This window comes from Panthera pardus, unplaced genomic scaffold, assembly GCF_024362965.1.
Source record: "Panthera pardus isolate Hobbes unplaced genomic scaffold, ASM2436296v1 HiC_scaffold_13, whole genome shotgun sequence".
Classification (NCBI taxonomy): Eukaryota; Metazoa; Chordata; class Mammalia; order Carnivora; family Felidae; genus Panthera; species Panthera pardus.
This window is the reverse complement of record NW_026526688.1, coordinates 77833366-77860075: the sequence shown is the minus strand read 5'-3', so window position 1 is coordinate 77860075 and position 26710 is coordinate 77833366. Positions and strand designations below refer to the sequence as shown.

The 26710-nt window shown below is 36.5% G+C and overlaps 1 protein-coding gene across 2 annotated transcripts in view; it reads right to left on the bottom strand.

Moving 5' to 3' along the window:
• IQCM (IQ motif containing M) overlaps positions 1–26710 on the bottom strand; it is a 454074-nt gene that overhangs the window by 174188 nt on the left and 253176 nt on the right. For both annotated transcript variants that reach the window (XM_019441304.2, XM_019441303.2), the window contains exon 11: positions 11564–11708. In XM_019441304.2, coding sequence (XP_019296849.2) covers positions 11564–11708 — 145 coding nt within the window. The remainder of the gene's footprint in view (positions 1–11563; positions 11709–26710) is intronic.

Below are 26710 nucleotides of genomic sequence, written 5' to 3'. Positions count from 1 at the left end.
TACAGAGATTTCTCACATACCCACTACCTCCACATAAGCATAGCCTCTTTTCATTACCAACATCACACATCAGAGTGATACATTTGTTACCAAGGATGATACATCACAATCACTAAGGTCCACAGTTTACCGCATAATTCACTCTTAGTGTTGCAAATTCTATGGGTTTGGACAAATGTATAATGACATGTATCCATCATGCAGTATTATGCAGAATAGTTTCACTGCCTTAAAAATTCTCTATATTCTGCCACATCCCTCCTCCCAACCCCATCTCATTCCTGGAAAATATCAATCTTGATTTTCTCCAGTTTTGCCTTTTCTAGAATGTCATAAGGTTGAAAGTATACAGTGCATGGACTATTCAGATTGGCTTCTTTCACTTAGTAATACACATTTAAGATTCTTCCATGTCTTTTCATGGCTTGATAGCTCATTTCCTCTTACATCTAAATAAACTCCCTTGTCCAGATGTACCACAGTTTATCTATTCATTTACCGAAGGACATCTTGGTTGCTGCCAAGCTCTGGCAATTATGAAAAAGTAGATATAGGCATACATGTGCAGGTTTTGTGTGGATATAAATTTTCAATGTCTGTGGGTAAGTTTAATTTGTGTGGACATAAGTTTTCAATGCCAAGGGGCAATCATGCCCCTTTAAACACCAAGGGGCATGATTGCTGGATTTTTTGGTAACAGTATGTTTAGTTTTATAAGAAACCACCAAACTGTTTTCCAAAATGGCTGTATCACTGGCATTCTCTTTAACAATAAACTATAGTTCCTGTTGTTCTACATCCTTACCAGCATATCATATTGACAGTGTTCTGGATTTCAGCCATTCTAATAAGGGTGTAGTGGTATCTCTGTTTTCATATGAATTTCCCTGATAACATATGATGTGGAGCATCATTCCAAGCACTTGTCATCTGTGTATCTTCTTTAGTGAGGTGTCTATTGATATGGTTTCTGATAGATTGAATGTAATTCTTATCTTTCTACCTCTATAGGAAAGGAATTTTTTTCCATGGCTTCTTTCAGGATTTTTTTTAATCTCTGGTTTTCTGTAGTTTGAAGATGATATGCCTACATCAAAAATGTTGTAGTTTCTGGAACTTATTCTGCTTGGTGTTGCCTGAGCTTCCTGGATCTGTGGTTTGGTGTCTAAGAATAATTTGGGGAAATTTTCAGTCATTATTGTTTTAAATATTTCTACGGTTCTTTCCTCTCTTTCTTCTCCTTCTGATATTCCCATTATCCATGTTACTCCTTTTGTAGTTGTCCCATAGTCCCTGGATATTTTGTTCAGGTATTTTTTTTTCAGTCTTTTTACTCTTTGTTTTTTGATTTTCAAGGATTCTACTGGTATATCCTTTAGCTCAGACAGTCTGTCCTCAGCCATGTCCAATCTACTAACAAGCCCATCAAAGGCATTCCTCATTTCTGTTAGTCTTATCTCTAGTTCTTTTTGGTTCTTTCTCAGTATTTCTATCTCTCTAGTTACATCGCCCATATATCTTTTGCATGCTGTCTACTTTATTCATTAGAGCCTGGAGCATATTAATCATAGTTGTTTTATATTCCTGGTGTGATAACTCTGACGTCACTGCCATGTCTGGTTCTGATGTTTGCTCTAGCTATTCAGATTGTAGTTTTTGCCTTTTTGTATACTTTGTAATTTTTTCTTGATACCCAGACATGATATATCAGGTAAGCTGTAAATAGGCCTCTAGTAATGTGACTGAATGTGTGGGAGGAAATGTTCTATAGACCTATGATAAGGTCTCAGTCTCTTAATATCCCTGTATCTCTCTGGGCTGTGAACTATACAAGTGTTTCTTAGGATCTTTTTTCTCCCCCTATAGGTGGGAGAGGAAGGCCAGAATGGACTGAAGTTGGGTATTGCCCTTCACCACGTCAGTTAAGCTCTGAAAATAACCCAGCAGGTTAGGCTCCAGTTAACTAATTTCCCTTGAAGGTAGGCCATGTAAAGAAGAGTGTGATCTGGCAAATTTCAAAATGGTTCTGTCTCTCTGATATTTACTGTGGGAATCTGCTCAATTTCCTGGAGGTAACTATCACAACACTGGGGTGGTCTTCTTATGACTGGGTCCTCTTGGAGTCTTGTTGTTGTTGTTGTTGTTGTTGTTGTTGTTGTTGTTGTTGTTGTTTTTTGTTTAACTCTTGGGATTGTTCACACTGAGCCTCCAGCTATTTGCCAATGACAGCTCATTTTTCCTAATTGGTGCTGGTTCTCACATCAATTTCTTTTTTCTTTTCTTTTTTAACATTTGATTTTAAATATGGTATAATATACAGTGTTACATTTGTTTCAGATGTACAGTATAGTGATTCAACAGCTCTACGCACTCATTACTCAGTGCTCATCATGATAAGTGTACTCTCAGTCCGCTTCACCTATTTCACCCACCCTCTCTCCCACATCCCTTCTAGTAACCACCAGTTTGTTCTCCAAAGAGTCTGATTTTTGTTTTCTTTTTTACTTTGTTCATTCATTTTATCCAATTCCACATATGAGTGAAATCATAGTATTTGTCTTTCTCTGATTGAGTTATCTCACTTGGCATTCATTCTAGATCTGACCATGCTGTTCGAAATGGCAAGATTTCATTAGTTTTTATGGCTCAGTAATATTCCATTGTGTATATGTACCATTTCTTCTTTATCCATTCATTTATCAATGGCCACTTTCGTTGCTTCCATAATTTGGCTATTTTAAATAACGCTACAATAAATACATGGATGCACACGTCTTTTTGAATTAGTGTTTCTGTATTCTTTGGGTAAATACCCAGTAGTGCAGTGACTAGATTGTATGGTAGTTCTATTTTTAATTTTTTGAGGAACTTCCATACTGTTTTCCACAGTAGCTGCACTGGTTTGCATTCCCACCAACAGTGCAAGAGGATTACTTTTTCTCCATATCTTTGCCAACCCTTGTTTCTCCCCATATCAATTTCCACTCACCAGTCTCTGCTCTGGTAACTGCAACTCCCTGTATTTGAGTGTCTATCTCTTTAACCAGTTTTCTCTGTCTTTTCCCATCTCTTATAGATCCAGGAGAAGTTAATTTTTTAGTATATTCAGCTTTTTTACATGTTAAAATGGAGTGGAGACTTCCAGGCTCCTTACATGTGGAACCAGAAACCAGAAGTCCTCATTTATTATTTTTTTAATCAAGAAACTGGCTGTAATGTCCATCCTAATCCTAAGCAATGTAAATTCATTAAATATAATAGGAACCAGGCTCTCTGAAAGCTAAGATATAAATTGAGGAACTTGTTCTGTGAACAGAATTTCAACACTAACAAGCAACACATAATAGATATCTATTTAGCCTGCTTGGTGTCCATTAGCTATTTTTCTGTTAGCAGTATGTAATTTTCCTTTGGGGAGCTACCCTTCCCCCAATGGATATAACCTCTGTGAAACTCAAGCAAAATTCTCTGCCCTCCCATGGCAGAGTGTTGGATTCATGATTCAAATTAAGCTAATCAGATGTTCTCTCCCTGGAATTTGAATTTAAAGCATAGAAACAAAAAAGTCTTATAAGTGACAACAGCTTATCTGTCTCCCAAAGACAAATAGAGATTTTTTTTTCCCCTTACTTTTTGCTCCCTAAATCTCTGGAGTAGCTCTGTTTCAAATTCTGTGTGAAATCTGATTCTTTAACTATTTTTCCTATATTTTTCCTATAAATTTTCTTTTTGCTTTGGTTAGCCAGAATGGGTTTTCTGTTGTTTATAAACACAAGATCCTAATAAATTAAGCCAAATATACATCACTTTAAAATGCAAATAGCCACCAGGTGTTACATGGATGTATTGAGTCACTATATTGTACACCTGAAATTAATATTACCCTGTATGTTAAACTAACTGGAATTTAAATAAAAACTTTTTTAAAAAAACTTAAAAAATAGATGGGGGAGGAGCCGAGATGGCAGAACAGCATGGAAGTTTTTTCTGTGTCTCGCGTCCATGAAATACAGCCAGACCAACACTAAACCATCCTACACACCTAGAAAACTGATGGGAGGATTAACACAGCAATCTGCACAACCTGAACCACAGAATTCAGCAGGTATGTGGCACGGAGAGGTGAGTTTGGGGAGCGAGAAGCCTCAGAGGGTAGGGAACCGCTTTTGGGGACAGAGAGAGGACAGAGACTGGGGAGGGGGGGAGAATATGGGAAAAGCACCCCTCCCCAAAGCAGCTGGAGAGAAAGTGGAAAACTGGAAACAGCCGCAGGGACTAAACTAAAAAGGGAGAAAGGAGAGAGGAGAAGGTTTAAATCCCATTAAGACGGTAAACAACGGCAGGGCAAAGTCTGCAACTCCACAGCTCAATACCTGGTGGTGCTCTGGTGGGAAAGACGAATCCCCAGGAACAGAGTGGGGTCCAGGAGGTTCTCAGGCCACACGGGGAAAAGCGGTTCCACTGCTGGAAGGGCATTTGGTAGAGACTGTTGAAGCCACCTGGTCCCAGCACACCCCAGAAAACGGCCACATCCACTGGTACTGGAACAAGGCCGCTAAGGGTGAAGCCTGGTGCCAGATGCGTGTTGTGATTTTCCATAATCCCTGAAAAGCTGCCGCTATACTATCTCGTGAACTTTTTCCAGGGCAGGCTGGCACCTGGCTGCAGTCTCGGGGCACTGGCAGAAGCAGGGTCCAGCAAGCGTTCCTGGGTGCAGCCAACATTTGGCCATTGCTTGCTCAGCCATTGCTCAGTGAGACCCTCCCACAGAGGGGCGGAACGGGTCAAAGCCGCAGTCCTTCAGAAGTAAGGGGCCAGGGAAAACAGCCGCATCTGAGACAAAACTTGGGAGAGAGGTACTGCCTGGGGCCTGGTCATGGAGAGTGAAAAAGCGGGACGTGGACCAAAGCTGAAGACAGAGGACAGGTGCGTGATTTCTGATCCCGGAGAACAGACTGGTAGCCAAATGGTGCCATGGTCACCCCTCCCGCGCATGCGCATACGCACCTACAAGCACCGCCAACAATCCACCCCAGTAGGCTAGCAGCGCCAACTAGTGGAGAGCAGAGCTGTTACACTGAGCCCCACCCAACTGGGCCAACTTCCCTCTTCAAGAACACAAGTCTCACCGCCGACTTAGTTTATGGCCTATAAAGCGCTACATAGACTAACTTCTAGGGGAAAACGAAGTAATTTCAGTCCTACTTCAATCTGTGAGCAGGTTCATCTATTCAATTTTCCTTCTTTTGTTTTCTTTTTCTCTTTTACATTTTCTTGAATACAGAAAGAGAAAAAATTCATTTTTATTTTCAATTTTTAATTAAAAATATTTTTCTTTAATTTTTCTTATATTTTTTACTTTTGTGTAAATTTTTTCAAATTCTATTTTACTTCCATCATTTTGTTTTAGTCTACTTCAGTATATTCACCGTTTCAAATTTTCAAACAATTTCCTTTTTTTCTTCTTTCTTTTTGTTTTTTGTTTTTTGTTTCTTTTCTTTTTCTTGAATGTAGAAAGAGAAAAACTTCATTTTTACTTTCAATTTCTATTAAAAATATTTTGATTTAATTTTTTACCATATTTTTGCTTCTATGTAAATTTTTCAAATTCTATTTTACTTCCATAATTTGATTTTAGTCTACTGCAGTGTATTCACTTTTTTCAAATTTTCAAACAATTTCTTTTTTTCTCTTTTTTCTCTTTTTTCTCTTTTTCATTTCTTTTTTTCTTGAATATAGAGAAATAAAAAATTCATATTTATCTTTAATTTGTATTAAAAATATTTTTCTTTAATTTTTTCCACTATATTCTTTACTTTTGTGTGTATTTTTTCAAATTCTATTTTACCCCCATCATCTCATTTTAGTCTACTTCAGTGTATTCATTTTTTCAAATTGTCAAACGATTTCCTTTTTTTTCTTCTTCTTCTCCCCCCCCCCATTTTCTTTCTCTAATCTGTCAAACCACTTTCAACACCCAGACCAAAACACACCTAGGATCTAGCATCATCTATTCGATTTGCGTGTGTGTGTGTGTGTGTGTGTGTATGTTTAATTTTTAATTTTAATATTTTTTAATTTTAACTTTTTTTATTTCAATTTTTATACCTGGTTAATTCCTTTTCTCCCTTCAAAATGACAAAACGAATGAATTCACCCCAAAAGAAAGACCACAAAGAAACGACAGCCAGGGATTTAACCAACACAGATACAAGCAAGATGTCTGAACCAGAATTTAGAATCATGATAATAAGAATACTAGCTGGAGTCAAAAATAGATTAGAATACCTTTCTGCAGAGATAAAAGAAGTAAAAAATAGCCAGAATGAAATTAAAAATGCTATAACTGAGCCGCAATCACGGATGGATGCAGTGTCGGCAGGATGTATGAGGCAGAACAGAGAATCAGCAATATAGAGGACAAACTTATAAAGAACTATGAAGCAGAAAAAAAGGGAGATTAAGGCAAAAGAGCACAATTTAAGAATTAGAAAAATCAATGACTCATTAAAAAGGAACAACATCAGAATCATAGGGGTACCAGAAGAGGAAGAGAGAGAAATAGGGGTAGAAGGGTTATGTGAGTAAATCATAGCAGAAAACTTTCCCAACCTGGGGAAAGACACAGACATCAAAATCCAGGAAGCACAGAGGACCCCCATTAGGTTCAACAAAAAATGACCATCAACAAGGCTTGTCACAGTCAAATTCACAAAATACTCAGGCAAGGAGAGAATCATGAAAGCAGCAAGGGAAAAAAAGTCCCTAATATACAAGGGAAGACAGATCAGTTTTGCAGCAGACCTATCCACAAAAACTTGGCAGGCCAGAAAGGAGTGGCAGGATATATTCAGTGTGCTGAATCAGAAAAATATGCAGCCAAGAATTCTTTATCCAGCAAGGCTGTCCTTCAAAATAGAAGGAGAGATAAAAAGTTTCCCAGACAAATAAAATTTAAAGGAGTTTGTGACCACTAAACCAGCACTGCAAGAAATTTTAAGGGGGACTCTCTGAGGGGAGAAAAGATGAATATATACATATAAAAATAAGTAAATACCAAAAGCAACACAGATTACAAAGGACCAGAGAACACCACCAGAAACTCAACTCTACAAGTATCATAATGGCAATAAATTCATATCTTTCAGTACTCACTCTAAATGTCAATGAACTCAATGCTCCAATGAAAAGACATAGGGTAAGGGAATGGATAAGAAAACAAGATCCATCTATATGCTGTTTACAAGAGACCCACTTTAGACCTAAAGACACCTTCAGATTGAAAATAAGGGAGGGAGAACCATCTATCATACTAATGGTGAACAAAAGAAATCCAGAGTAGCCATACTTATATCAGACAATCTAGACTTCAAAATAAAGACTGTATCAAGAGATGCAGAAGGGAATTATATCATATACAAGGGGTCTATCCACCAAGAAGACCTAACAATTGCAAACATTTATGTGCCAAATGTGGGACACCCAAATATATAAATCAATTAATCACAAACATAAAGAAACTCATCGATAATAATACCATAATAGTAGGAGACTTCAACACCCCATTAACAGCAATGGGCAGCTCATCTAGTCAAAAAATCAGCAAGCAAACAATGGCTTTGAATGACACATTGGACCAGATGGACTTAACAGATATATTCAGAACATTTCATCCTAAAGCAGCAGAATACACATTCTTCTCCAGTGCACATGAAACATTCTGCAGAATAGACCATATACTGGGACACAAATCAGCCCTAAGTAAGTACAAAAAGATCAAGATCATACCGTGCATATTTTCAGACCACAACGCTATGAAACTCGAAATCAACCACAAGAAAAAATTTGGAAAGGTAACAAATACTTGGAGACTGAAGAACATCCTACTAAAGAATGAATGGGCTAACCAAAAAGTTAAAGGGCAAATTAAAAAGTACATGGATGCCAAAGAAAATAATAACACCACAACCCAAAACCTCTGGGAGGCAGCAAAGGCGGTCATAAGAGGAAAGTATATAGCAATCCAGGCCTTCCTAAAGGACGAAAGATCTCAGATACACAACCTAACCTTACGCCTTAAGGAGCTGGAAAAAGAACAGCAAGTAAAACCCAAACCAGCAGAAGACAGGAAATAATAAAGATTAGAGCAGAAATTAATGCTATCAAAACCAAAAAAAAAAAACCAAAAAAAAAAAACAGTAGAACAGGTCAATGAAACCAGAAGCTGGTTCTTTGAAAGAATTAACAAAATTGATAAACCATTAGCCAGTTTGATCAAAAAGAAAAAGGAAAGGACCCAAATAAATAAAATAAAGAATGAAAGAGGAGAGATCACAATAAAAACAACAGAAATAAAAACAATAACAAGAGAATATTTTGAGCAATTACATGCCAATAAAATGGGTAATCTGGAAAAAATGGACAAATTCCTAGGAAGATATACACTACCAAAACTGAAACAGGAAGAAATAGATGATTTGAACAGACCCATAACTAGTAAGGAAATCGAATTAGTAATAAAAAAATCTGCCAAAAAACAAGAGTCCAGGGCCAGATGGCTTTCCAGGGGAATTCTACCAAACATTTAAGGAAGAGTTAACACCTATTCTCTTGAAACTGTTCCAAAAAATAGAAATGAAAGGAAAACTTCCAAACTCTTTCTATGAAGCCAGCATTACCTTGATTCTAAAACCAAACAGAGACCCCACTAAAAAGCAGAACTATAGACCAATTTCTTTGATGAACATGGATGCAAAAATCCTCAACAAGATATTAGCCAATCAGCTCCAACAATACATTAAAAAATTATTTACCATGACCAAGCGAGATTTATACCTGGGATGCAGGGCTGGTTCAGTATCCGCAAAACAATTAATGTGAATCATCACATCAATAAAAGAAAGGAAAAGAACCATATGATCCTCTCAATAGATGCAGAGAAAGCATTTGACAAAATACAGCATCCTTTCTTGATAAAAACCCTCAAGAAAGTAGGGATAGAAGGAGCGTACCTCTATGAACAACCCAATGCTAATATCATCCTCAATGGGGAAAAACTGAGAGCTTTCCCCTAAGGTCAGGAACAAGACAGGGATGTCCATTCTCATCACTGTTATTCAACATAGTATTGGAAGTCTTAGCCTCTGCAATCAGACAACACAAAGAAATAAAAGGCATCCAAATCAGCCAGGAGGAGGTCAAACTTTCACTCTTCGCAGATGACATGATACTCTATATGGAAAACCCAAAAGATTCCACCAAAAAACTGCTAGAATTGATTCATGAATTCAGCAAAGTTGCAGGATATAAAATCAACGCACAGAAATCAGTTGTGTTCCTATACACCAACAATGAAGTGACAGAGAAATCAAGGAATCGATCCCATTTACAGTTGCACAAAAAAAACAGAAAATACCTAGGAATAAATCTAACCAAAGAGGTGAAAAATCTATACACTGAAAACTATAGAAAGCTTATGAAAGAAATTGAAGAAGACACAAAAGAATGGAAAAAGATTCCATGCTCCTGGATAGGAAGAACAAATATTGTTAAAATTTCGATACCACCCAAAGCACTCTACATATTCAATGCAATCCCTATCAAAGTAACACCAGCATTCTTCACAGAGCTAGAACAAATAATCCCAAAATTTGTATGGAACCAGAAAAGACCCCGAATAGCTAAAGCAATCTTGAAAAAGAAAACCAAAGCAGGAGGCATCACAATTCCAGACTTCAAGCTATACTACAAAGCTGTAATCATCAAGACAATATGGTACTGGCACAAGAACAGACACTCAGATCAATGGAACAGAATAGAGAACCCACAAATGGACCCACAAATGTATGGCCAACCAATCTTTGACAAAGCAGGAAAGAATATCCAGTGGAATAAAGACAGTCTCTTCAGCAAGTGGTGCTGGGAAAACTGGACAGTGACATGCAGAAGAATGAACCTGGACCACTTTCTTACACAATACACAAAAATAAACTCAAAATGGATGAAAGACCTCAATGTATGACAGGAAGCCATCAAAATCCTCAAGGAGAAAGCAGGCAAAAACCTCTTTGAGCTTGGCCGCAGCAACTTCTTACTCAACACGTCTCCAAAGGCAAGGGAAACAAAAGCAAAAATGAACTACTGGGACCTCATCAAAATAAAAAGCTTGTGCACAGCAAAAGAAACAATCAGCAAAACTAAAAGGCAACCGACAGAATGGGAGAAGATATTTGAAAATGACATATCAGATAAAGGGTTAGTATCCAAAATCTACAAAGAACTTATCAAACTCAACACCCAAAAAACAAATAATCCAGTGAAGAAATGGGCAAAGGACATGAATAGATACTTCTCCAAAGAAGACATCCAGATGGCCAACTGACACATAAAAAAATGCTCAACATCACTCATCATCAGGGAAATACAAATCAAAACATAATGAGATACCACCTCACACCTGTCAGAATGGCTAAAATTAACAACTCAGACAACAGATGTTGGCGAGGATGTGGAGAAAGAGGATCTCTTTTGCATTGTTGGTGGCAATGCAAGCTGGTGCAGCCACTCTGGAAAACAGAATGAGGTTCCTCAAAAAACTAAAAATAGAACTACCCTACAACTCAGCAATTGCACTACTAGGCATTTATCCAAGTGATACAGGTGTGCTGTTTTGAAGGGACACATGCACCCCCATGTTTATAGCAGCACTATCAACAATAGCCAAAGTATGGAAAGAGCCCAAATGTCCATTGATGAATGAATGGATAAAGAAGATGTGTTATACATATACAATGGAGTATTACTCATCAATCAAAAAGAATGAAATTTTGCCATTGGCAATTACGTGGATGGAACTGGAGGGTATTATGCTAAGTGAAATTAGTCAGAGAAAGACAAAAATCATATGACTTCACTTATATGAGGACTGTAAGAGACAAACCAGATGAACATAAGGGAAGGGAAACAAAAATAATATAAAATCAGGGAGGGGGACAAAACAGAAAAGACTCATAAATATGGAGAACAAACTGACAGTTACTGGAGGGGTTGTGGGAGGGGGAATGGGCTAAATGGGTAAGGGGCACTAAGGAATCTACTCCTGAAATCATTGTTGCACTATATGCTAACTAATTTGGATGTAAATTTTAAAAAATAAAAAAATAAAATTAAAAAAGAAGATCTACAAAGTTGACTAATAAAGAGAAAAGTCCTAATATGTATTGAGAACTTATATTCCCAAGCACTATTCTTGGCCTTTTGTACCTATTTATGATTTAATCATCTTGATTTCTTTGTGAGATAACTGTTATAACTCACTAGATAAATTGTTTGAAGGGAGAATTGGAGACATTAAATGATGTGCCTAATAAATTAAAAAAATAAAAATAGAAAATTTAAAAAAATTAAAAACTTAAAAAATAAATAAAATGCAAATAGCTTTCAGCAATATAAAACATGGTTTTCCTTTGGTGTCTATGGGTAATTATATGTAAATTATGTATAAAACCTCAATATTTAAATGAATTCCAATTTTAAAATAAAATCAGAAATGACTATCACTTACATTTTTTTCTGTCCATCCATTCCTCCAGCTCTACAAAGTTTATAACTTGTCTTGTCCTCCACAGACCAAGTCGATATTTAACACGATGGATTAGTCTATGATACATGTTTATAACTGCTCTCAAATTTGGTCCATGATGCAAAGCCTATAAAACAGCAATATGGACAGTAAAGCCCCATATTTACATATTTCTTTTATGTGTATTTAATCTGAATTTGCCCTTTTCATTTCATCTATTTCACCCAGTTTCTTAAATTATGAATGTATTTGTTAATGTTTATTCTGTAGGTTGGTTAAACACATGCACTGTTGAATGAGATAATCTCTTTCGAGTGCAGAGAGCTTCATCATAAACTGTTTTGTCATCAGATACCCGTAATTCCCATATCATAGAATTTTCAATGATGGATACTTTCATGAAAGCTTCCTAGGTTGACATCCAGATTTCTATATATGTAACCCACTTGGCCAGAATAAAAAAAGTTTTAAGGCAGTTTCTGTAATGGTGATTCTTGCCTAAGCTATTCACTAGGGGTGGGTGCTCAAATTCTCGTTCATTTTCTTTCTTTTGAAAATTGTATGTTTGTATCTTTTACTTATTTTTTACTATAGTTTTTCATGTCTTTAAAACTCTGTTAAATAAATTAATCATTTTCAACATATGTGCAAGTTTTGTTCTTTCAATTTACCTTTTAACTGTGACTATATTTTCTATATATACATTTTCTATATTCTACTACAATAAATTTGAAAAATTAAAGTATAAAAACCAATCTATTTCAGATTTCTTCTTTTCTAAGTAGTTTCATTTTATTTAACAATTCAATTATTTTTACTGGTTTACATTTTCTAGCTCATTAATTTCTCTATCTTTATTAATTCCTTTTTTAAGGATTATTTTCCTGTGCTTGACTTCTTAAATTATAAATCTTTTTTTTATTTTTTTTAATGTTTATTTATTTTTGAGACAGAGAGGGACAGAGCATGAATGGGGGAGAGTCAGAGAGAGGGAGACACAGAATCTGAAACAGGGTCCAGGCTCTGAGTTGTCAGCACAGAGCCCAACGCGGGGCTCGAACTCACAGACAGCGAGATCATGACCTGAGCTGAAGTCGCCCACTTAACTGACTGAGCCACCCAGGTGCCCCTTGACTTCTTAAATTAAAGACATCTATTTTCATTACTTTTTTTTAGAATGTGTTTAAGCCCATGAATTTTTCTCTGAGTCATCTTTCCTTTGATGTGCTTTGTATACCGTTTTACAAGTGAAAAAACTGAAGCAAAAAAAAAAAAAAATCTTTAAGTTTTCCAGTTATTGGGTGGTTTTCTGCAATAGCTATTAAGTTAGTAAGTTGCAGAACTGGTCTTGAACCCAAAACTAGGACACTTCAGAGCCCATACTTTTTATTATACACTATATTCCTCTTAATTTACTTGAATTTAGTATTTTTCGTGCATTCTGTGAATTTTTGTTTTGGTTTCTTTCCTAAAACATTTCTTTCAACATTTAATAACATTTCCCAATGTTTACTTTTAATCTGCCGTTTATTCAACAGGCTGTCACTTTATTTTAAAAAAATAAATGAATTGGTCACACTTGTGGAGCATTCCCTACCATATGAATTTTAGTGGAAGGCAGAACAAACCTCCCACAATTTGAAGCCACACATCAGATACTAATGACCAAAGCCTCCTCTGTTAAAGCTTTGTTCATTATCCACATCAACACCAGATTTTGAATCGAAACTCGTGATGGTTTAGATGCAAAACACTGGTATACCCATTTGCGTGGTAGAGTGTGGCAGCAATATCCATTTTTCAAGGGCAGCATTTGTGGAGGTAGGAATACCCAGGATTGGGTGTCTGCATTAGATTCCTTCTATGTAGGATGTAGTTGGAGTTCTGAGAGCTATCTAACCTTCATCATCCCTTCATGTTTCTAAACTTAGTTCTCCAGACCTCTGCCCAGTATTCTCCTCAATATCTCTCTGCTTAAATCTGTTAGCAGGTTTCTTTTGCTTATAATTAAGAATCAAGCAATGTTTTCATTGTGCCCTTAGAGCATGAGCCAAAAGGATCCTGGTTGCAGTGTGTCTCTTAGACGGATGATGACATTTGCTAAGAGAGCAGGAGCACTGGGCAGCTATCAGACCCAACTGGAGTGTGTTTCCCTCCAAATTTAATAGAGCCTCTTTGGGGACACAACCCAACTTGTGGGGGACTCCTCAGATCTAAGGCATTCAGAAGGTTACCTAGGTTTTTATGTTTAACAATTTGGGTCAGATCTGCATGGTTCATCTGCATGGTTCATCTGCATGGTTCTGCATGGAAAATAATCCATGCATCTGCAACCATGTCCATCTGCATGGTTCTTATTACAATGTGTCTCTCTCCCAGTCCTCTGCATGGGAATATGCCTCTGCTATGGTGCTATGTACATCTCAGTTAATAAATCTTTCACCAATTTCTAAACATTTCTCAAGATAGAATCTATCAGAAAAATGTACAAATTGATATTTACAAAAACAATATTGGAATCTAAAAGACACACTGCAAATTAGTAATTATAGTTTTCCAATTCATGCTAACTTAAAAGGTAAACGTATCATACTTATGACACATCAACATTTAAATTTTTTCCAGTATGCACTTTCAGTCTGCCTTTTGTTTGATATAGTCATCTCTCTTTTTAAAAAAAAAGTAATAGGGGTGCCTGGGTGTCTCAGTCTGTTAAGTGTCCAACTTTGGCTCAGGTTATGATCTCACTGCTCCTGAGTTTGAGCCCTGTGTTGGGCTCTGTGCTGACATCTCAGAGCCAGGAGCCTGCTTCAGATTCTGTCTCCATCTCTCTGCCCCTCCCCTGCTCACTCTCTGTTTCTGTCTCTTTCTCTCTCTCTCTCTCTCTCTCAAATATAAAATAAAACATTAAGAAAAATTTTTTGAAGTAAGGAATGGATTCCTTGCTTGGATAATTCCACTACCATATGACACTTACTAGGGCTTAATTTCTTTGATTACTAGCAGGAGTTCTCTCTTTTCATATTTATTTGCCATTTATACTTCTACAGAGAAGCTATTATTATGGTATATTTCTTATCAGTTTGTAAGAGATCTTTACATGTGGAGTTTTTTTTAAACACTTGCGAAATATTACATCAAATGTTTTACTACAGATTGACTTTCTAACTTTTAAAAAATGATGTTTATTGTGTACTCCATTGGAGTACTACGTGGCAATGAGAAAGAATGAAATATGGCCCTTTGTAGCAACATGGATGGAACTGGAGAGTGTTATGCTAAGTGAAGTAAGCCATACAGAGAAAGACAGATACCATATGGTTTCACTCTTATGTGGATCCTGAGAAACTAACAGAAACCCATGGGGGAGGGGAAGGAAAAAAAAAAAAGAGGTTAGAGTGGAAGAGAGCCAAAGCATAAGAGACTCTTAAAAACTGAGAACAAACTGAGGGTTGATGGGGGGTGGGAGGGAGGGGAGGGTGGGTGATGGGTATTGAGGAGGGCACCTTTTGGGATGAGCACTGGGTGTTGTATGGAAACCAATTTGACAATAAACTTCATATATTGAAATAAATAAATAAATAAATAAATAAACAAACAAACAAACATTAAAAAAATAAAAAATAAAAAAAATAAACCAATTTGACAATAAACTTCATATATTGAAAAAAAATGATGTTTAAAAATAAAAGCAGGTAACTTAACCATGTATATTAACTGAAGTGTAACCTTGTTTAAACACTTACATTGGACATTATCTAAAAGGTTCTTTATACAAAAACCTTATTAAAACTAAGCAGGAAAAGATTTTTAAACTTAAACTAAACCAAATGAAATAAAAAATGAGTATTTTGAGTTGTTATCTTAAACTCATATACATAGACACACACAAGTATACAAGCCATAAATAATGTTAACTATGATTTTTGTATTCACTTCCCCATCCACTAAAGAATTAGTGAAGCCCTTAGCCACACCCATGTAGCTAAAGCAAATGTCTCTCCCCTGGGCTTGGTTCTTCTCTTTTTAGGCCTCTTCTCTATAACACCTGCTGTTGTCATCCGCTCTGATCTTGGTCAGAATGATTATTATATACCTGAAGTACATGGTTAATCCTTCTATCTCTAATTGCTTAGTATAAAGACTGTGAGTACACATTCTTAGTCAACTGTATCACTGAATCTTGTTTTCCTCCCACACGCCTCTGCAAAACGTAGCAGCTTCTGATTGCCACACAATTGGTGTCCCTTTATATGAATATAGCATCTCTCTGCATCATTCCCCTGATATGATCACATCCCAATTGCCTTTACAGTATTAGAAGGTAGTTTTAATCTAAATTTGGCTTTTGACCGGACACTCCAATGTCTATGTTGAGCCTGATCTAAGAAAAGACTCCACCATTTTGCAATGATTGCTGAATACTGCTGTTACCAAAATGGTCTAATGTTTTAAAGGGTTTGTAGCCAGACAGGCTTCAGTTTTATGCTCAAAATTCAAATATGCCAGTGGCTGGATGTGTAACTTTAGACAAATTTTGTTAACTCTCTGTGCCTTACTTTTCATAGCTAGTAAAGATAATTATGCAACTTAGAGGGATGGTATCACTTCAATTCTTGATCCCCAACCTCACCTGGCCTGAAAATTCACCCATGTTTTCCTAGGCATCTCTCTTTTTTGTCATTTTCTATAGAAATTCAATCTCCTCAAACATTCAAACTCACTCATTTAGAATGAGAGCATTCTAAATGCTCTCAGCAAATGACCTTGTCCCTTACTTCACCAAGGAGAAAACATTAGATTATTGCTATCTCAACTTCCTATCACCAAATCTAAACACTCAGCAATACCGTTTGGTCCTACAATACAGAAATATGTCTCTCTTACCTAAGGCTAATCCTGTCAGGTGTCTTAAAAACACACCCTTTCCAATATTCTTAGCCTTTTAATATGGATTATCCTCATCTCTCATATCATCAACCTTCTCCTCTTACTAGCTTTTTCAATAAGCATTTAAATGTACTTAAGTATTTTCCATCTTAACCTTTCTTTCCCTAAACCTCATAGTGTCTCATCTTTATCTACTCTAGATATTTTCACTTCCTTGATTTCACTTCCTTGCTTCCTTGCAAAATTTTTGTCTCAGGGAGTTACATTATAATGGAAGGAACAGTAATCCAGTAAATAAATATCTATGTGTTGGGTGGCAATAAGTGGTTTGAAAAACAATAAAGTCTTTTAAATGGAATAGGGAGTGACCAGACTGGACATTAGTTTTTGGGTAGTATCGGGCAGTCTTTTTGATAATTAACACAGGTTAATTAGCACAGACATGAATGAAGAGAGCCATCTAGTCACCTGGGTAAAGAGCTTTCTCGGAGATAACATGAGAATCATTGCTAAATGGAGCTACTTTCATGAGTGGGAAGGTTTTATCATCTTCCTCAAGTGTGTTAAGGTGGAAAAGAATTTAAGAACTACTGATGAATTCTAAATGTTTCCTTATGGGCCAATCTTCCTTCTGAGTTTTGGACCCAAATATTCAACTTCTTCCCAGACATCTCAAAGATTTCCCACAGGTAGTTCAAAGTCAGTGTTAAAACTTGGACTCTCCTTTCCTTTATGCCCCACTCCTACCTGCTCTTCCTCTTAACTTCTGTATTTCACAATCATCCACTGGGTTGCCCAAGACAAAAACCACAAAAACTGAGGAACTGTTCTTGACTCCTCCCTCTTCCTTACCTTCAAGTCCATTTAAACCCAATGTCCTATCTTTGCTCCATCTCTCCATCCCTAACTCAAGCCACCATTGTCACACACTGAATTATTGACAAAGTATATTAGTTGTCCTCTCTTCCTCTTCCCCAATTCACTACCCAGAGACAGTAATTTTTCTAAAAGGCAAATCTGTTAATATCACTGATTTCCTTTAAAGTCATCCATTCCCATATACTAAATAAAAGCATAAAGTCCTTAGCCTGATTTTTAAGAAAATGCGTAATCTAACTGCTATCTCAGCATCATCTACTGCCACTGTCCTCCCAACCAACCCCTAGCCCCTCAATGTTCTATCTCCCCTAAGGCCATTGATATTGTCTTTCCCTGTGCCTACAACACTCTGAGCCTCTCAGATGACCTGACAAAACATAACTTCCCCTCATTTTCCAGATCTCAATGTATAGGCACTATCCAACCCCTACACCAGACACAGCCTTTTGGATTAAATGGCCTTTCTAATTTCTCTATTAGTACCCAATACTTCTTTTAGTTATCTGCATATATCTCTGGACTATATGCTCTATGATATCACACACCAGGCAAGAAATTGGATCCAGTAGTAACTGTTATTAATTTTTTTAAGTAATCTTGAATAAAGAACACAGTTCCCCTGGTGTCTGGGAGCTAGCAAACTTACGTAATAAAACTTTTCTGATCCATGTCACCTGTGCCATAGGGCCTATGTATGGGCTTAAGGATTTTCTTATTGTTTCTGTTTTGTGTTTTGAGATAATGAGAGAAAATCTATAATCTATTGAACTTTCAAAGGATTCTATAACCTCCAAAAGGTTAAAAACCACTGGCCTATGTATGGAGTATTGCTATCATAACCTTAAGCCTCAGATTTTCCAGAAGTATCCCAAGTTTATTTATTCAACAAATATTTATTCAAAAATAACAAATATTTATTCAAAATTCAATTTGAACACTTTCTTATTGCAACCATCAGCTTTTCAAGTGCCCTAGGATTTCAGTATGTTTGGCAAATAGCAAATGAATATTATCAATTTAAGCCTAAAATTTAAAAATTTAAATTATAAATATTCATAGAAAAATATTAAAATTAAGTAAAATCTTAGAGGCATTATGCTCAGAAAAATACTGTTTTTGTATCTTTATAGGTTTTTTTTAAAGATCATTATTAATTATTCCAAAACACATGCAAACAACACAGAGTTTTTAAAAGGAAAAGGACACTTTCAATGGTGGAAACAATTCTGGTACTTAAATGCAGCAACCTCTGTGGTACCCTTATGACTGATCTAATTCAATGTTGCTTCATTATTTCTAAATAAACCCAAGCTGGAGCATTTCACAGGAAATGGTGGAAATTGTACATTCTCTTGAGGTATCGTAAAGTGACATTCTCATAGACACTTTCCACGGCTACAAGATCTGAAGCAGTAGCCAAACAATATGACCATGGAAGTCTTCCAGCGCAGGGATTGCCATGGTGCTGACAATTATCCAGTGATTTGCTGCACAGCCTCAAGGGCAGAAACTCTATCAAGAATTCCCCCAACTGCAACCCTGTACACAGGCACAGTCCTGGAACCTGACGATGTGTGCATTACAGGCCTGATGCACTAGCTGTTCAACAGCAGGCAAGACAACATTCACCATATAAACAGAGCAGTCATCCAACATACAAAGCACCATATGAGTGATATAATAAAAAAGAAAATCAGTGATTGTAACAAATTTTATAACCAAGTCAAAGTCAACAGTCTAGTTTAAACTGGCTCCAACCCATTAAAAGTGCTTCCCATTCTTTCCATTTCAAATTCTACCTCTACATAGAAATTCAGCATTTTCCTTGTCTCTCCTTTTCACCATTCTCTTGGGCCCATTCTTGCTCTCTAAGTTTACTAAGACTCATTTCTCTACCAGAGGTGATGGATGACTCTATAATTCACTCTAACGCAAGAAATTCTATAATTAAATCATAATATAAATACATAATCATATATGTGATATATAACCATATGATATATGTTATATATTATGTACTTATATATACGTGTGTGTGTGTATATATATATATATATATATATATACACATATGCATATACATTATTTCTTTCTACATATAAATATGAATCATTGGGAGTGTCCTGATAAATTTCTATAACTATATTTTGTTGAATTAATTCATCCATTCAATACATATTTACTGAATACTTACCATGTACTAATCACTATTCTAGGCATTCAAACACAGTAGCAAACAAAACAGAAACAATGTAAACATATACAAAAAACTAAACAAACAAGAAAAAAAGCAGATAATAAGTGCAAATAGTTAATATAATAGAGAGTGTATATTACATGTCAAAATAGTGTAGTGCTATAAATATAAAAATAAAGGGTATATTCTTCCAAATAGGTCACATATTTGTATTGCTTATGACAGACATGTATATAAAGGTCACAATATAGATAGCTGAGCACAAGAATGACCAAAAGGATAGAGAGATAATTACTGCTTAACGGACCTGAGACACTGTCTAAGCACATATATGCAAGGAAGATCTTGAAAGATGAGTTGGAGTTTATCAGAAGATTAGGAAGGAAGAGTATTCCATCTGAAGAGAACAGCATAAAAACATAAGATATAGGGGCGCCTGGGTGGCTTGGTCGGTTAAGCGTCCAACTTTGGCTCAGGTCATGATCTCACGGTCCGTGAGTTCGAGCCCCATGTCAGGCTCTGTGCTGACCGCTCAGAGCCTGGAGCCTGTTTCAGATTCTGTGTCTCCCTCTCTCTCTGCCCCTCCCCTGTTCATGCTCTGTCTCTCTCTGTCTCAAAACTAAATAAACGTTAAAAAAAAATTAAAAAAAAACATAAGATATAATAGGAAACAATCAGGGAATTAAAGAATTTGGGCTTTGCTAGAGCACATGGCATTAGTGAGGAATTCTCATGTGAGGAAGATGGACAGCAGGCAAGTGCCATACCAGGGAGGTAATGTGTACCATGTTATGTTAGAGAATTTATGCTTTCTCTTATAAGCAATATAGGCCATTAAAAGATGATAAGAAATGGCATAAGGTAATCTATGTGAAATTTCTATAATTTTATATGACAGATTGGGGGGTAAGTAGAAAAGAGGATAAATAGGAGATAACTGTAGTTCTCCATGTGAGAGTTAGTAACTAGAAGCTCTGGCAAGAAACAAAGAGAGGAAGAGCAACACAAGAAATATTATGCATGTGATAATCAATTAAATATGGAAGTAAGCGAGTTGAAAGTATAAAAAACTCCAGGTATAGCTTGGTGGGTGGTGGAATGGTTCATCAGTATAGGTAGTACGGGGTGGGGGTTGGGGGGGGTCCAAGATAGGGCATAGGAAAATCCTGAACTCCTCTCTTCCCACAAACAAACCAAACCTGCAGCTATGTATGGAACTATTCCCTCTAAAAAAGAACTGAAAACTAGCAGAACTATTCCTCTATAACAGAGGATGAAAGGTCCACATCCAGATGGGTAGGAAAACCAACAGGGTTTGCATCCAAGGAATACAAAGGGCTGTAGGAAACCAAGATTCTCTTATTGAAAGGCTCACCTGCAGTCTCACTCATGTTGGGACCTACCACAAAAGCAGCAGTTTGAAAAGCACCTAGACTACAGGTGAAGGAGATTCACTTGCTAATCTTAAAGGATTTGTTGAAGGGGCAGGGGACAGCTGGGACTCTGCAGAGATGGAGGCACTGGCAGCTGTCAGTTTTGCACTCTCTCCCCACCCCGCTAGCACAGGAGAGTATGTACAGACTCAGTGCCATCCTGCTGCCTTGCTAAGGCTGGTGGGGGTAATGGCGGTGGCCCCCTGCCTTCACTGGCTGGGGCCCATGAGCGTGAGCAGTCACAACATTCTCCCAGTCCCTTGCTAAAGACTGTGAGCATGGGTGGTTGCAGCCCTGCTCCACTCCCTAGTTGGGGCCAACAAGTGCAAGTGATCATGACATTCTCCCACTCCCGTGCTAAAACCAGCATTAAATTTAAGACTGAAATCGTACCAAGCATGAACACTGAATGGTATGAAACTAGAAATTAATTACAAGGAGAAAAGAAAACTCACAAATATGCGGAGATTAAACAGCATACTACTAAACAACCACAGAGTTAACAAAGAAATCAGAGAAATTTTTAAAATATCAAGAGACAAAGGGAAACGGATATATGACATACCAAAATCTATGGGATGCAGCAAGTATTTCTAAGAGGCAATTCATAGCAGTACAGGCCTACCTCAACAAAAACCAAAAACAAAAAAACAAAACAAGACAACACAAAAAAACAAGAAAAATCTCAAATAAACTATTTAATTTTGCACCTAAAGGAATAAAAGAAGAAAAAGTGAAGTCTAAAGTTAGTAGAAAGAAGGAAATAATAAAGATCAGAGCAGATATAAGTAAAATAGATACTAAAAAGATAATATAAAAGATCAATAAAAGAGCTGGTTCTTTAAAAAGATAAACAAAAATTGACAAACATTTAGCTAGACTTACCATGAGGAAAAAAAAAGAAAACTCAAATAAAATCAGAAATGAAAAAACTTACAACTGATACCACAAAAAATACCAAGAATAAGACTATTGTGAATAATTATATGCCAACAAACTGGACAAACTAGAAGAATTGGATAAATTCCTACAAACATACAATCTTTCAAGAGTGAATCAGAAAATATGAATATATCAGTTAATAGTGAGGATATTGAATTAGTAGTCAAAAACCTCCCAAAAAACAAAAGTCCAAGACTAGATAGCTTTACTGGTGAATTCTACCAAACATTCAGAGAAGATTTAATACCTACACTTCTCAAACTCTTCCAGAAAATTAAAGGAATGAACACTTTCAAACTCACTTTATGAAATGAGTACTACCCTGATGCCAAAACCAGAGAAGGTAAAGAAAGAAGAAAAGAAAAGGAAAGAAAAGGAAAGAAAAGAAAAGAGGAGAAGAGAAGAAAAAAGAGAAGAGAAGAGAAAAGAGAGAAAGAAAGAAAGAAAGAAAGAAAGAAAGAAAGAAAGAAAGAAAGGAAGAAAGAAAGGAAGAAAAGAGAAATCACAGGCCACTGTCCCTAAAGAACATAAATGCCAAAATTCTCAAAATATTAGCACTGAATTCAACAATACATTAAGATGATCATATACCATGATCAAGTGAAATTTATTCCAGGGATACAAGAATGTTTCAACACCCATAAATCAATCAACCTGTTGCACCACATTAACAAAATGAAGGATAAAATTCATATGATCATCTCAGTAGATGTAGAAGCATTTGATAACATTCAATGTCCATTTATGATAAAAAAAACTCTCAGTAAAGTGGGTATAAAGGGTCCATACCTCAACATAATAAGAAGGTCATATATAACAAACCTATAGCTAAAATATGCTTAACAGTGAAAAGCTAAAAGCTTTCCTGGAAGATCAGGAACAGGGAAAGAGGCCCACTCTCACCACTTTTATTCAACACTGTATCAGAAGTCCTAGTCATGGCAATTAGGGGAAAGAAAAAAAAAAGGAAATAAAAGGCTTGCAAATTGGAAAAGAAGAAGTAAAATCGTTACCATTTGCAGATGACATATATGGAAAACCATTGGGGCACCTGGGTGGCTTAGTCCATTGTGTCCAACTTCAGCTCAGGTCATGATCTCATGGTTTGTGAGTTCAAGCCCTGCACTGGGCTTTGAGCTGACAGCTCAGAGCCTGGAGTCTGCTTCAGAGTCTGTCTCCCTCTCTCTCTGCCCTTCCCCCTGGTTGTGCTTTCTCTCATTCAAAAATAAACATTAAAATTTTTTTTAAAAAGAAAATAAAAACATAAAGACTCTACCAAAATACTATTAGATTTAATAAATGAATTCAGTAAAGTTGCAGGCTACAAAATCAATATATAGAAATATGTTGTTTTTCTTTATAGTTATAACAAGCTATCAGAAAAAGAAATTAAGAAACTAATCTTATTTATAAGTACATCCGAGAGAATAAAATACCTAGAAATAATCCTTTTTTCCCAAGATTTTATTTAAATTAGTTAGTTAACATAGTGTAGTACTGGTTTCAGGAATGGAATTTAGTGATTAATCACTTACATATAACAGCCAGTGCTCATCACAACAAGTGCCCTTCTTAATGCCCATCACCCATTTAGGCCATCCCCCCCACACACACACATTTCCCCCCAGCAACCCTTAGTTTGTTCTCCATAGTTAAGAGTCTCTTATGGTTTGACTCCCTCTATGTTTTTATTTTATTTTACTTTTCCTTCCCTTCCCCTATGTTTATCTGTTCTGCTTCTTAAATTACATGTATGAGTGAAACCATATGGTATTTGTCTTTCTCTGACTGGCTTATTTCGCTTAGCATAATATACTCTAGTTTCATTAATGTCATTATAAATGGCAAGATTTCATTGTTTTTAATGGCTGAATAATACTCCATTGTATAGGGGCATCTGGCTGGCTCAGTCGGTTACGTGTCTGACTTCGGCTCAGGTCATGATCTCACAGTTCATGAGTTTGAGCCCCACGTCAGGCTCTGTGCTGACAGCTCAGAGCCTGGAGCCTACTTTAGATTCTGTGTCTCCTTCTCTCTCTGCTCTTCCCACGCTGTCACTCTCTGTCTCTCTCAAGAACAATTAAAAAAAAATTTTTAAATACTCCATTGTATATATATATACCATTTCCTCTTTATTCATTCATCAATCAATGGACATTTAGGCTCTTTCCACAGTTTGGCTATTGTTGATAGCCTCTTGGGTGCATGTGCCTCTTTGAATCAGCATTTTTGTATCCTTTGGGTAAATACCTAGTAGTATAACTGCTAGGTCATAGGGTAGTTCTATCTTTAACTTTCTAATGACCCTGCACACTGTTTTCCAGAGTGCCTGCTCCAGTTTGTATTCCCACCAAAAGTGCAAGAGGGTTCTCCTTTCCCCTTTCTCCCACATCCTCACCAATATCTTTTGTTTCCTTAGTTGTTCATTTTAGCCATTTTGACAGGTGTGGGGTGGTATCTCATTGTGGTTTTGATTTGTATTTCCCTAATGGTGAGTGATGTTGAGCATTTTTTCATGTGTCTGTTCACCATTTGTGTGTCTTCTATGGAGAAGTATCTACTCGTGTCTTTTGCCCATTTCTTAACTGGATTATTTGGTTTTTGGGTGTTGAGTTTGATAAGTTCTTTATAGATTTTGGATATTAGCCCTTTATCTGGTATGTCATTTGCAAATATCTTCTCCCATTCTGCAGGCTGCCTTTTAGTTTTGTTGATTATTTTCTTTGCTGTGCAGAAGTGTCATTTTATCTTGGTGAGGTCCCAATAGTTCATGTTTGCTTTTGTTTCCCTTGCCTCTGGAGACGTGTCTAGTAAGAAGTTGTTATGGCTGACATCAAATAGGTTTCTGCCTGTGTTCTCCTCTAGGATTTTGATGGTTTCCTGTCTCACATTTAGGTCTTTCATCCATTTTGAATTTATTTTTGTGTATGGTATGAGAGAGTGGTCCAGTTTCATTCTTCTGCATGTCTCCAGTTTTCCCAACACTGTCTTTTTTCCACTGGATATTCTTTCCTGCTTTGTTTAAGATTAGTTGACCATATAGTTGTAGGTCCATTTCTGGGTACTCCATTCTGTTCCATTGATGTATGTGTCTGTTTTTGTGCCAGTAACATACTGTCTTGATGATTACAGCTTTGTAATACAGGTCAAAGTCTGGAATTGTAATCCCTCTCACTTTGCTTTCCTTTTTAAACATTACTTTGGTTATTCAGGGTCTTTCCTGGTTCCATACAAATTTTAGAACTCTTTGTTCTAGCTCTATGAAAAATGCTGGTGATTTTGATAGGGATTGCACTGCATTTGTAGACTGCTTTGGGTAGTATAGAAATTTTAACAGTATTTGTTCTTCCAATTCATGAGTATGGAATGTTTTACCATTTCTTTATGTCTTCTTCAATATCTTTCATAAGTGTTCTATAATTTTGTGAGTACAGATCTTTTACCTGTTTGGGTAGGTTTATTCCTAGTTATCTTATGGTTTCTGGTGTAGTTGTAAATAGGATAGATTCTTTGATTTCTCTTTCTGCTACTTCATTATTGTATATGGAAATGCAGCTGATTTATTTATATTAATTTTATATCCTGTGACTTGACTGAATTCATGTATCAGTTCTAGCAATTTTTTTGGTGGTGTTGTTTGGGTTTTCCACACAGAGTATCATGTCATCTGTAAAGTGAAAGTTTGACTTCCTTGCCAATTTGGATGCCTTTTATTTCTTTTTGTTACCTAACTGCTGAGGCTAGGACTTCCAGTACTATGTTGAACAACAGTGGTGAAACTGGACATCCCTATTGTGTTCCTGACCTTAGGGAAAAAGCTCTAGTTTTTTCCCCATTAAGGATGATACTAGCCGTGGGTATTTCATGTATGGCCTTTATGATGTTCTATCTCTACTTTCTTGAGGGTTTTTATCAAGAAAGAATGCTGTATTTTGTCAAATGTTTTTTTCTGCATCTACTGAGAGGATCTTATGGTTCATACCTTTTACTTTATTAATGTGGAGTATCACATTGATTGACTTCTGAATATTAAAACACCACTGCAGCCCAGAAATAAATCCCACTTGATCACAGTTAATATGTCTTTTACTCTACTGTTGGATTCAATTTGCTAGTATCTTGTTGAGAATTTTTGCATTCATGTTCATCAGGAATATTGGTCTGTAATTCTCCTTTTTAGGATGGGTCTTTACTGGTTTTGGAATTAAGGTAATGCTGGCCTCATAGAATAAGTTTGGAGGTTTTCCTTCCATTTCTATTTTTTGGAACAGTTTCAAAAGAGTAAGTATTAGCTCTTCTTTAAATATTTGGTAATTCCCCCAGGAAACCATCTGGCACTGGACTCTTATCTGTTGGGAGACTTTTGGTTACTGATTCAATTTCTTTACTGGTTATAAGTCTGTTCAAATTTTCTATTTCTTCCTGTTTGAGTTTTGGTTTTATATGTTCCTAGGAATTTATCCATTTCTTCCAGATTTCACATATAAATAAGTTTAACCAAGGAAGTGAAATAACTGTACCTTGAAAAGTGTAAGACATTGATGAAAGAAACTGAAGATGACACAAATAAATGCAAATATATACTATGCTCATGGATTGTAAGAATTAATATTGTTTTTTTTTTAATTTTTTTTAACGTTTATTTATTTTTGAGACAGAGAGAGACAGAGCATGAACGGGGGAGGGTCAGAGAGAGAGAGGGAGACACAGAATCTGAAACAGGCTCCAGGCTCTGAGCAGTCAGCACAGAGCCCGACGCGGGGCTCGAACTCACGGACCGCGAGATCT